At 46.5% G+C, this 11,431-nt stretch overlaps 1 protein-coding gene across 3 annotated transcripts; it reads right to left on the reverse strand.

The window, feature by feature from the left end:
* Nucleotides 1-612: 612 nt before the first annotated feature.
* Nucleotides 613-10,852, reverse strand: ttc1 (tetratricopeptide repeat domain 1). 3 transcript variants are annotated; one of them, XM_085471285.1, is made up of 8 exons: nucleotides 10,457-10,852; nucleotides 9,876-10,342; nucleotides 9,733-9,793; nucleotides 8,962-9,074; nucleotides 8,411-8,447; nucleotides 8,172-8,320; nucleotides 1,301-1,355; nucleotides 613-918 (listed from the first exon to the last, which is right to left on the reverse strand). In XM_085471285.1, the coding sequence occupies exons 2-8, from the start codon at nucleotides 10,326-10,328 to the stop codon at nucleotides 782-784; spliced, it is 1,005 nt and encodes a 334-aa protein (XP_085327411.1). In that variant the 5' UTR covers nucleotides 10,329-10,342; nucleotides 10,457-10,852; the 3' UTR covers nucleotides 613-781. The 3 variants fall into 3 exon arrangements, with proteins under 3 accessions (XP_085327411.1, XP_085327410.1, XP_085327409.1); XM_085471284.1 differs by having other exon boundaries at nucleotides 10,734-10,851; XM_085471283.1 differs by having other exon boundaries at nucleotides 9,876-10,850.
* Nucleotides 10,853-11,431: the final 579 nt, after the last annotated feature.

The following is an 11,431-nucleotide window of genomic DNA, read 5'->3' on the forward strand; positions in this document are numbered from 1 at the left end:
GGCTGATTGGGACCCATGCCCAGTTTCCCACCTTGGCTCAGGCGATTAGAGGATCATCAGGGGTCCTTTTGTCCCTCTGTGGGGGGAAACTCCCACTAGGTTTATATCTGGACTCTCCACCATTTGACCTTAGAACTGAAGAAGCCTCTCGGATGAGAGGTGAAACGTCTTCAAGTAACTTAAAGAAGTCCAGTTTTCTTTGCAAGCTCCTTTGACTACGATGACCTGGATGACTGAGAACCTTCACAGACGCATTTAACTGAGAGCCATGCTAGGCTCAGAGAGACTCTGCTGACCTGCCCTGCGGTCATGCAGGGACTTCATCAAGCTTGTTTTTTTCTGTTCTTTGTGTTTGATTAAAGAATGTTAGCTACTGCTCACCGCTCGTCTGCAGGCTTTATTTAAACGGAAAACTTCCACAACAGACAACAGCCTGTCTGCTTACTTTATTAATAAAGACTCACAGCTGGAACTGCTTCAGCACAGAGGAGGGCCTAATCCAGCTCAACACCGTCAGAGGTAACTGCGGTGACGCATAGAAGCTCCAAGTTAAGAGTTTCATCAGAGCAGCTTAAATCAGACAGAAAATGAATGGAGTCTGGTTGGAACAGATTACCTTTCAGAGGTTTTTTATTCCTCTTCATTAAGAGTCAATCACCAATCAATAACCAGTCCGTACTGGCTTCTTCATGATCAGTAACTAAACTGATCAGCAGACAGGTGAACCGCTGCTCTGTGGTGTGATGTCACAGCTGTGAGCAACGACATCACTGTGACATCATCACCTGTTGTTGTTGTTGGGGTTCTGGATGAAGTTGATGGAGTAGGCGCCGCTGGCGGCGTCCTGGTTCACCTGGAAGTTGTTGGTGGAGAGTCCGAACGGCCGCAGGACCATGTTACCTAGGTCCTTCAGCTTACCTGTGGGTCAGAGGTCACAGAGATCACAGCTCCATTGTATGTCTAATGTATGGCTTTTATTGTGAAAGGACTCCAGGCCCTGAGCTATCAGGCTGCAGGCTTTTATTGTTTAAGTCGCATCTCTGTAATGTGAACAATCAGAGCCAACAGCTGATCAGAGTTCATGTCTGATCTGTGTGTGCCTTTAAAATCATGTGGATTGATCATGTGATTTCATTTCAGTCTTGTCACCGATTGGCTCCTCTCACCTGTCACAGGTGATGTTATGGCTGAAAAACACTGTCTCCACCTGAACAGGTACCAAGCTGCATGTCGCACCGACAGGTACGTACCAGACAATCATGGATGATTGATTAATGGTGTGTTCAGGTGCAATACGTACTAAGCATCTCCTCCTTCAGCTTCTCGTTCCTCTCCTGGATCTGTAGAGGCAGCCTCTGATAGAGACACACAGGTGGACACAGGGTGGGAGACACAGGTGGAGGGAGAGAGAGAGAGAGAGAGGTCAGCTGTGTAAGTCTGTTTTTCGTCCCTTTCACGCCTCCTTAGCGCTGACCCCTGACCTCAGAGGGGGCTGAACCTGAATAAGCACAGGAGGCCCTGGTAAACCCTACTGGTCGCTCTGCACGCCACTGTGACACCATCAGACTGGCACAGGAAGCTGCTGTAGTCGCCACGTTAGACGGAGGAGAAGAAGAAGTCAGAACTAGAAGCAAAGTTTGAAGATCTGAGACACTGTCGAGTGTTTGTTTCAACGATTTTTCCACAGACTGCTGCAGCAGCTCTGACCGTGTAGGAAACGAGGAGGCGTTTCTCTTTTACTGGCTGAGGTGTTTTTGCAGGAGGTGGCGCAGAGCCATTGCAGGGGGGGTCGTGGTATGAATGAAAACAAAACAAAACAAACAAACAAAACAATGTTTGGACGCAGCGAGCATAATGAACATTGTTTTGATGGGGCTCCCACACAAACACAAAGCAGAGGATGAAGCATCACCAGATATGCTTCCAAACCAGCTTCCTTCCAGGCCAAAGACTAGAACGTGTGATGAAGCATATCTCGCTTTAATACAGATTTTACTTGCTGTCAAATCTTGTTTATTTTGGGTTGTTTTGTTTTGACCCGTTGTTTTCTGTCTGTCACTGACAGTAAACTGCAATGAAGTTTGAAAACAAAATATGTGCGTGTGATAGAAGGATGTGTTTGTGCGGGGGGCCTAGCAAAAAAAGTTTGGGAACCACTGTTTTACTGAGTGAGGAAGCTCTGAGAGTTGTGACTGTCTTTAACAGGGACGGATCAGAGGTCATGCACGGTGATGTAAACATGCCAGACTCAAGTAAAAGTGACCAGGTGCGCCTGCAGCCCCAGCGGATACACTCATCAAATAAACTGTGTTTGAGACGTGTAGCAGCTGCTTCAGTTTAACCAAAAGGCATTTCCAGTGGAAACTGGCCGACGTATCCCCACCATAACCATGTATAATATCCACAAAACTTAAAAAGCAAAGTCGAACTAAAACGTACTAAAAATGTCCTCTGTACCTCAAGATGGCGCTGGTGTACGTGGCTGCTCGTCTGTCGCTGTCAGTTTTGTTTGTTTTTATATTGCTCCTGTCGTGTGTTACTCAAGAAATCGGGTCATTACTGGTGTACGATCGCCAATCGCTTCTGAACCTCCGAAGTTCTGGACAAAATACAGCTCCATTTTCTAACGGAGGTCAGAATTCATGGTGTCCGCTGCTGTCACATATCCCAACTTGCCTATGCCGTGCTGTCATGCTACCTCCCCGGCGAAGCGTCGGGGTAGGCGCAGTGGTCGGCTGGTCAAACTCAAGATCTCTTTGGTGCACCATCTCACTACCGTCAAAGATTATTTCCTGGAGTTTTTGTGCACCGACGTTTCCTGGACCCCGTGGGTTCCTGCCTCATCCCTGTGGTCTGCCAGGATGATGCGCCGCTCCTCCGTGACCCCTGTCCTCCTCGGCTCAACGTGCGCCGGGCGAACCTCGACAATCTGAGGCCGCTGTGTCGGACTCCCTGTGCCGCTGGGGCTTTTACCTCATCCCCGGCGCCTGTCAGGATTGGGCTGGTAAACGCCAGATCACTCGTGAACAAATCTTTTATTCTGAATGAGTCCGTCATCTCCTGGAAATTGGACTTCATGTGTGTCACGGAGACTTGGCTTAACACTGGTGAGTCCAGTATTTTATCCGAACTTTTACCAGCAGGTTGTTCCTATTTTAACACACCAAGGACATCAGGGAGAGGAGGAGGTACGGCGGTTGTTTTTAAAAAGGATTTTAAATGTAAACAGTGTGTTTTACAGCCCTCGTCTTCCAGTTCTGAGCTCACGTGTTTTGAAGTTCTAACTCTGTGCTCTTTGCTGTTATTTATCGTCCCCCTAAATACAATAAGAATTTCATTAATGACTTTTCAGAATTTCTAGCTGGGATTCTGCCCAACTATGATCATGTTCTTATTGTGGGAGATTTTAATATCCATGTCTGCTGTCCTGATAAACCTCTGGTGAAGGAGTTTTTAAGCCTCATTGACTCTTTTAATCTGGTCCAGTCCGTACCTGGTCCCACACATGAACACGGACACACACTAGACCTGGTCTTGTCACACAGTCTACCTGTGTCTAATGTGGAAGTGACTGACACTGCCTTCTCTGACCATATGGCTGTATTATTTGATGATGTGTTTTCACACACTACAGTTCAAACCAGCGCTCCTGTTCGCCGCTGTCAGATTATTAACCCTTCCACTGCTGCCCAGTTCTCCTCTGCTTTTAACCAGTTGTCTATCCCCGCCGATCATACTCCCTTGGACACAGAGAACCTCAGCTCCTGGTTTCAATCTTCTTGCCTAACCATTCTGGACTCTGTGGCACCATTAAAAACCAGGAAGCCCAAGGCTAAAACCGATCCTTGGTTTAATGACGCCACTCGGGCTGTGAGGAGGGAGTGTCGTAGAGCTGAACGCAGATGGAAGAGGGACAAACTGCAGGTGTCTCTTCAAATCCTAAAGGACTGCTGGCGCCTCTATCAGGATACGGTCAAAGAGGCTAAAAGAAAATACTTCTCTAAGATCATTTCCTCCAACAGTCACAATCCACGTGTTATTTAACTCTACTGACTCAGTCTTAAATGCTCCACAAAGTGGCTGCTTGGAGGCCTCTCATAAACTAATGATTTTATGTGTTTTTTCATTGAGAAGGTTGCAGCCACGCGGGCACTCATGAGTCCGACCCCTCTGTCTCGATCCCTTGCTCTGCTGTTTTTAACCAGTTTGAGCCTGTGTCTCTTTCTTATTTAGAGGATGTGGTCGGCCACCTGAGGCCCTCTGGTTCCCCAAATGATCCTGTCCCACCACAATTTTTTAAGGAGATTTTTCCTAGCATAGGCCAGGCTGTTCTTACTGTTATAAACAGCAGTTTAATATCTGGTGTAGCCCCTGCTCATTTTAAGCATGCAGTAGTACAACCCTTGCTTAAGAAACCTGCCCTGGACCACACTGTGTTGGCTAACTACAGGCCTCTCTCCAAGTTGTCTTTTATGTCTAAAATCTTAGAGAAAATTGTACACTGCCAATTGATGTTTTTTTTAAAGGAGAATGGTGTCCTGGAGGTCTTCCAATCAGGTTTTAAAAACTTACATAGCACGGAGTCAGCACTCTTAAAGGATTTTAATGATATCTTCCTTACCTGTGACTCTGGTAATCATGATGTTCTTGTCCTCCTTGACCTAACAGCTGCCTTTGACACTGTAGACCACCGCATTTTACTGACTCACTTGCACCATCTTGCAGACATTCGTGGTACTGCTTTGAAATGGTTTAGGTCTTATCTTTCTGACAGAACTATTAGTGTTAACTTTTCTCAATTTTAGGGCCTCTACTTTTTTCATTATATTTACAGCCCCTGGGAACCATCCTCAGAAGGCATGGAATATCCTTCCACTGCTATTAAGCCACTTCTAGCATCTCTAGAAGACATTAAATCTTGGATGTCCCTAAACTTTCTAAGATGTAATTCAAGCAAAACTGAGGTGATTCTGTTTGGTCCTAGTGGACCTTGTGAACCCTCCGCTATTGATTTGGGACCCCTGGCAGAGTATTTTAAATCTGTTGTTACTAACCTGGGTTTTAAGATGGACAGTGATTTTAAATTAGACAGTCAAATTAGGGCTATTGTCAAGTCCAGTTTTTATCATTTAAGGCGTTTGGCAAAGAGAAGACCTATTTTATCCAGGCTGCATTTTGAAACAGTAATCCATGCTTTTATTCCATCTCGTTTGGCTTACTGTAATGTGCTGTATTTTGGAGTTAGTCAGCGTCTTCTCTCTCGTCTGCAGCTGGTCCAAAATTCTGCTGCATGACTTTTAACCAGAACTCGTAAAAGAGAGCAAATAACTTCCATCCTGGCTTCACTCCATTGGCTGCCTGTATATCTTAGAGTTCATTTTAAAATTCTCATGTTTGTTTTTAAATGCTTAAACCAGGGCTGCCCAATCCCAGTCCTCGAGAGCTACTATCCTGCAGCTTTTAGATGCATCCCTACTCCAACACAGCTGAATCAAATGGTTTGATTACCTCTTCAGCATGCCATCATGTTTGGCAAAGGCCTGATAACAAGCCATTCATTTGATTCGGGTGTGTGGGAACAAGGATGCATCTAAAAGCTGCAGGACAGTAGCTCTCGAGGACCGGGATTGGGCACCCCTGGCTTAAACGGTCTTTCCCCAACTTACCTCTCTGAGCTTCTTCGTCCTTACCTACCCCCCAGGTCTGCTCCTGGAGGTACCCAGGTCCAAGAGGAAGTTCAGAGGGGGCGGGGCCTTCTCTGCCCCAGCACATTAGAGAGGCCCCCTCACTGTCCACTTTTAATGTAAAACCTGTTTTTACTTCTTGGCTTATGACACAGTCAGACCCTGATTTTATTGATTTAATTCTTATGTGATGATTTTATTGTTTTAAACGTTTTTATATTGTCATCCGATATATATCGTTATATCGAACAGCCCTACGGACTCGCGTACTTGAGAATTGAGAAAGGGCCATTGTACCGGTATTACCGTGAACTGTATAATATAGCCCAGTCCTAGCAGGGAGGCAGTTTATGTAAGGTGTGGTTACAGGGGGCGGGAGCCTGCAGTACAGGGAAGGCGATGTGACGCCATACATACGTACACATTTCTTTCTAAACACGACTGAATCCACAGAGGAACATCCTCACAAAAACAAGCTGAGTTAGACAATGATGGTGTCAAACAGATGGTGCAGGTGATTCCAGCTGTTCTCCCTCACAGCAGGTGTTTGATTTCACTTCCTGACAGCGCCCACATCGTCTGAGGCCTGCCCAGAGTCTGTGTGTTCTCCAAGCATCAAACCGGGGACCCTTCACATGTAAGAGTTAAGCTGTTAATCACCACAGGAAGTCTATAAGATCTGCACCAACACGAGCGCTCTTCTTCTACAGAGAAGTAACCTCAGCAGGGCTCTGAGAACACTCTGACCTGGCGCCGTCATGAACACACTACAGCAGTTACCATGGTGACCTGCCTACACGACAGACAAACTGCATCAGCCCACAGACATCCTTAGTTTGAGAACTTTCAGTGAATTTACATTAGAGCTGGGCGATAGAACGATAACGATATGTATCGCGATATAACTTTTACTCGATAGAGAAATTAAGCTATCGCGATAGACCTCGCCGCTCTTGTCCTCAAAACAAAAAAAAAAAAAAAAAAAAAAAAAGGTCAGCCAATCCAAATTAAGTAGCGCAGAGCCGAACCAATCACAGCCGCAGCGTCACGTCGCGTGACTTGTTGCGTACAGCACAAGTGCCAAGCCGCACGTGTGTTTGTTTGGGAAGCAGCCAGCGGGTAATGGAGGAAATGAGTGTGCCGACTAGAAAAATCAACCGAGCGTGACCGAAGAGAAAACAGATGATGGTTGCAATGCCGGAGAGATTGTCGAACGGAAGAGCCAAAGAAGTTCCGTAGTGTGAAGGTATTTCGGCTATTTCAAGTCTGACAAAAAACAGAGTAGCGTGCACTGTAAATTGTGCCGAAAGCAAGTCTGGAAATACAATAAACTGGTGCATGCGTCACACTGTGCGCCACGTTATTGTTTCGGTGAAATGAATTTCTACAATACTGTTACTGTTAATTCTACTCTCTGCAGTGTTTAAATGCTTACATATACACACAGTTACTGTCCCTCCACACATACGACTCGGTTCTGCTTCTATGCCCCAGCTTTGTTTACTTTTTCCCATCGAGGCTTCTAGACTTCTGATTGGCCAACATTTCTGCACGGTTAGGAATCTAGCGCCACCTGCTGCTTTGGCATGTTCATAGCAGCGTTTTCCTTCATTTCTCCCTTTGTGTGTGGACGGGATTATTTTTTAAAACGAAAAATCTCCGTTTTCAAAAATACCCGTGTACGTGTGGACGTAGCCTCAGTCTCTGACTGGAAGCGCTAATTCGTCATTCGGCTTTTGTCAGACTAAAGTAACTGTTAAAACTGTTTGAAAAGCTCAGCTATACAACAAGGAGAGATTGAGAATTTCCTTTTAGTTCTCAGTTTATTTGATATTGACAAAAGTTAGTCAGTTTTGTCTGTTCTTCTGTAAAACAAACTAAGATTTATTTTTAGAATTAATATTTTGTTTCTAAGTGGAATTGACAGTTTAGTCTGTTTCGTTTGTTCTATTTTGAAACTTAAACGCTTTAGTGGCTGCCTTTTGTGTAGTTTGCAATATTTGCCTTTGTTTATCTGAAAAAGTCTCATGTTCCTTAAGTACATCTACCCTGTTGAACTTATTATGGGAAATAAATATTTAAATAAAAACAAGCTGCTGATTATTTCACATTTTACTTGTGAGCAACGGCACATTTAAATCTTACAAATATAGTTATTTGGCTGATATCGTGATAGATATCGTTATCGCCTGAAATGAAAAAAACATATCGTGATATGAAAAAATCTCATATCGCCCAGCTCTAATTTACATTCATCATGATTTCACCTACAGAGTACTCCATCAGCCGGTCATCTCTTTAACGGGTTCACTTCCTGTTTCTAAAACTCCGCTAACTGGCATCACAATTTAAAGACTGATAAATTATACAAATGAAATGGAGATTTCATGTAAACTCCAGCTTCTTTGGCTTTTAGCCCACATTTTAGGTTTTAACATTGAACAGAGCTTGCCTGGTTCTGCTTTGTCCCACAGTCAGTGAACTCACCATGGCCGCCTGCCTGGCAGCAACATTATTTGGGTCTCGTTCCAGAACCTTCTGGTAGTCCTCCAGAGCCTCGTCCAGCTTTTCTGTCTGCTCGTAAAGCTCCGCCCTCCTCAGCAGCGCCCGCAGGTAGTCAGGATCCAGCGCTATTGCTATGGGAACCACAAAGCCAATCAGTCAGTACAATGAATAATTATTACACAGCCACTGCTACCCAGGAGGGGTGTGATGTCATCGCTCACCTCTGCTGCAGTCTGAGATCGCCTGCTCCTTCAGATCCTGACAGAGACACACACTGTAAGCACGCCGCTAACCTGTTAGCACGCAGCTAATGGCATTACTGATAACTGATCATTGCTAACATGCAGTGTTTTGCACGTTTCAAACTTTTGCTCTCATTGGTCGATCAGGAGGAAACGCCCACCTGCTGCAGCACGAACCTGGTGACTCGAGCAAACTGCAGTCGCAACATTAAATGTCCAGCGGCCTAATTTGGGGCTGTGTGATGCCCACGCACAGGGCATCACACAGGAAGTGACACAGGAAGTAGAAAACGTTAGGGGGGTACCCAAGTTTCAGAGGGAAACGAGCGATGTTTACAGCGTGTGGACGCTTCCTCCTGATTGGATGAGGTGTATCTGTGTGCAGAGCCACAAAAGGACTAACCAACACAAAGCTGTGTTAGAGGTGAAGCAGGTACTCATAGAACCAGACTTCTGTCACACCGACGGCTCTACATCCTTCATGTTAGCAACGATACTGGCATAGAGCTAGCGTGTTTATAGCATGTTACCAGGTGCAGCCTTGCGGCGGCTCTGTTGGAGAACAGCACAGCTCGCTCTCTGCTGAAACAGACGGGGCACACAGACAGCGCATCCGTGTAGTTTCGCCCCGCCTCCGCCCAGTCTGTGGGAACAACAAGCAAATGTTACACACAGAGCCCAGAGCAGGTCACCACGGTAACAGATCAACATGTATGACATCACCATTTCTGAAGACGGCTCAGTTTCCTGATGAGCAACAGTAATAAATAATATTGATTGCTCCAGCAGGTCAGACTGAAAGTGATCATGTGATCAAGTCTCTGTCATTCAGCTGCAAACACAGAGCACACACCTGAACACGTGTTCATCCAATCACATTCATTCACCCTAATCTGATTTCACGTCTCCTTCATCAGGCCGTGGGAGAGGAATCTTTCACGTTTCCATGGATACAGGTTAAAGTCTCACAGTGCAGGCGGCAGTGCTGAGCATGCTCAGACACAAAATCATTCACGGCAATCAAAATTTATTTTCCCGCCACAGATCACCAGATTCTGCTGGTCTGAGTCAGAGGTCGTTCAGGGTCAGAGGTCACACAGACTCTCACCTGTGGTTTAGGCGGCTCTCAGGGTTCGTGTTTGTGTGAGATGAGTCACATGATCCATACTGCCCTTTTTAAATGGGTCAGAAGCAGCCAGCCCCGCCCCTTTCATTTGACCGTGTACGGGAAACCCTGATAGTGTGACCTCTGACCCCTTGCAGTATGCAGGAGCTCCACAGTGCTGATCTCACAGACTCACCTCCCCTCTTAAAGTGGGCGTTTCCCGCCTCCTTCAGACTGATGCTCTGCTGCCGTCGACTCTGAAAAAGAAGAACTCTGATTTACCACCGTGTGCCGACACCTAAATGTCTCTCAATGCAGGTACTGGTCAGCAGGTATTACCTCCTTCTCCTCCTCGGTCAGCTCCTTTTCCACCTCCCTCAGGTAATCATCATCAAACTCTACGGCTGGGCTCACCTCCTCCTTCAGCTCCGTGTCAGAGTCATGCAGGGAGTCTCCATCTTGTTGCTCCTTCACCTCCTCCTCTTCCTTCACCCCGTCTACCCCCTCCTCCCCCTGCTCCACATCCTCTGTCTCCAGTGGAGCTTTCACCTCCTTCTCGTCCTCCTCTTCCTTCAGTCTGTCTCCCCGCTCCTCTCCCCGGTGTCCTTCTGCTGCCTCCCTCTCTGTGTCTCCTCGTTCAGTCTGTGTGTGTTTAAAATGAACGTCCTGCTGGCTCTCCTCTCCTCCTGCAGTGGGGTCAGGAGGCTCCAGCGTGTCCGGACAGTCATAGAAGTCCTCCTCGTGCTCCTCCTCCTCGGCCCTGCTGTGTCTCTGTATGCCTCCTCCGCTCATTCTGAAACTCTGAGCTAAAATAAAAATTTAACAAACTGATTAGAGGCCTGACCTTTGACGTCACACAGAGCCAGTGTTAGCCAGCTAGCTGCACTGAGCTAACAGCTTCAGTTCCTGCTGAGCCTCACTCTTCTTCTGTGGCGATCAGCTGATCAGCTATTGAAGGATCGGCGCGATTCGCGTCTGCGTCACTTCCTGTTGATCAGCCGGTATCGATCACTGGTCAGGTTTCTGTTTGTTTACTAAGGAGCTACATGCTAACAGCTAAGCTAACGGTCAGCTGGGACTCTACACGCACGTGTCAGTCGTAACTATGTCACGGCTCTGCCTGGCGTCATCGAGGTGACAGTCCGTTGCATATCGATAACCACAGAAACGTTAAAATCAGCTGCTTTTCGGTCTCACCTGTAAACACCGGTGAATCTGCGCGACCACGCTCACTGACGTCATTTCCTATACGAGGAACGCTTCCGTTTCCTATTTAAAGTGTCCTGTAGGTACCGCCCCCTGCCGGAGGAGTAGTTTGGTCTTTTTTATTTTGATATGAACTTTATTTGACTATCCAGAGTTGGGACCAGGAAGCAGAGTTGCAGTCTTACACGCCTCTCTGCAGCTTCTCTCCTCCTGCTACCCCCCAAAAACCCATCTCCATAGAGACTGTGTCAGCTCCCAAACAGACAAAAACAAACTAAAAACCAGCAAAAAACAACTTAAACATAAAAATTCACAAAGAAAGAACAATACAGTATCCACATCTGAACCAAAGAGTAGAACAGTGAAATGTGGATTATTAAATATTAGGTCACAAATGTGTTTAAATCCTGCCTGTTGATTTAAACAGGCAGGAGAAGGTACAGAGGGTCGGAGTAAAAGACGAGGACACTCTTCATGTCTGTCTCCACGTTGGTTGAGTGTGGAGTAAGTGCATATGAGAGCATGAGGGTGGGAATGGATGTCTGTATCTGTGTGTGCCTGTATGTCTGTGTCTATATGTCAGGTTGGGTATCAGACGCCACCTCTCTGGGGACATCTCAGGCCCTCCAAGGTTTGGAGGTTTATCTCCCCCCACCACCACTTCCCCTGCCAGTGGCGGACTCCCTCAG

The sequence above is a fragment of the Copadichromis virginalis genome, linkage group LG10, assembly GCF_057382275.1.
Source record: "Copadichromis virginalis isolate Kocher_CV1m ecotype Utaka linkage group LG10, C_Virginalis_male_GT1.1, whole genome shotgun sequence".
Lineage (NCBI taxonomy): Eukaryota > Metazoa > Chordata > Actinopteri > Cichliformes > Cichlidae > Copadichromis > Copadichromis virginalis.

Excerpts from the sequence above, each read along its gene's own strand:
- ttc1 (XM_085471285.1), bottom strand. The coding sequence starts at position 10,328 with ATGAGCGGAGGAGGCATACAGAGACACAGCAGGGCCGAGGAGGAGGAG. Across the intron at positions 9,794-9,875 it reads TGACCGAGGAGGAGAAGGAG|AGTCGACGGCAGCAGAGCAT; the intron begins GTAATACCTGCT and ends CTTCTTTTTCAG. Across the intron at positions 919-1,300 it reads GCTGAAGGAGGAGATGCTTA|GTAAGCTGAAGGACCTAGGT; the intron begins GTACGTATTGCA and ends TCTGACCCACAG.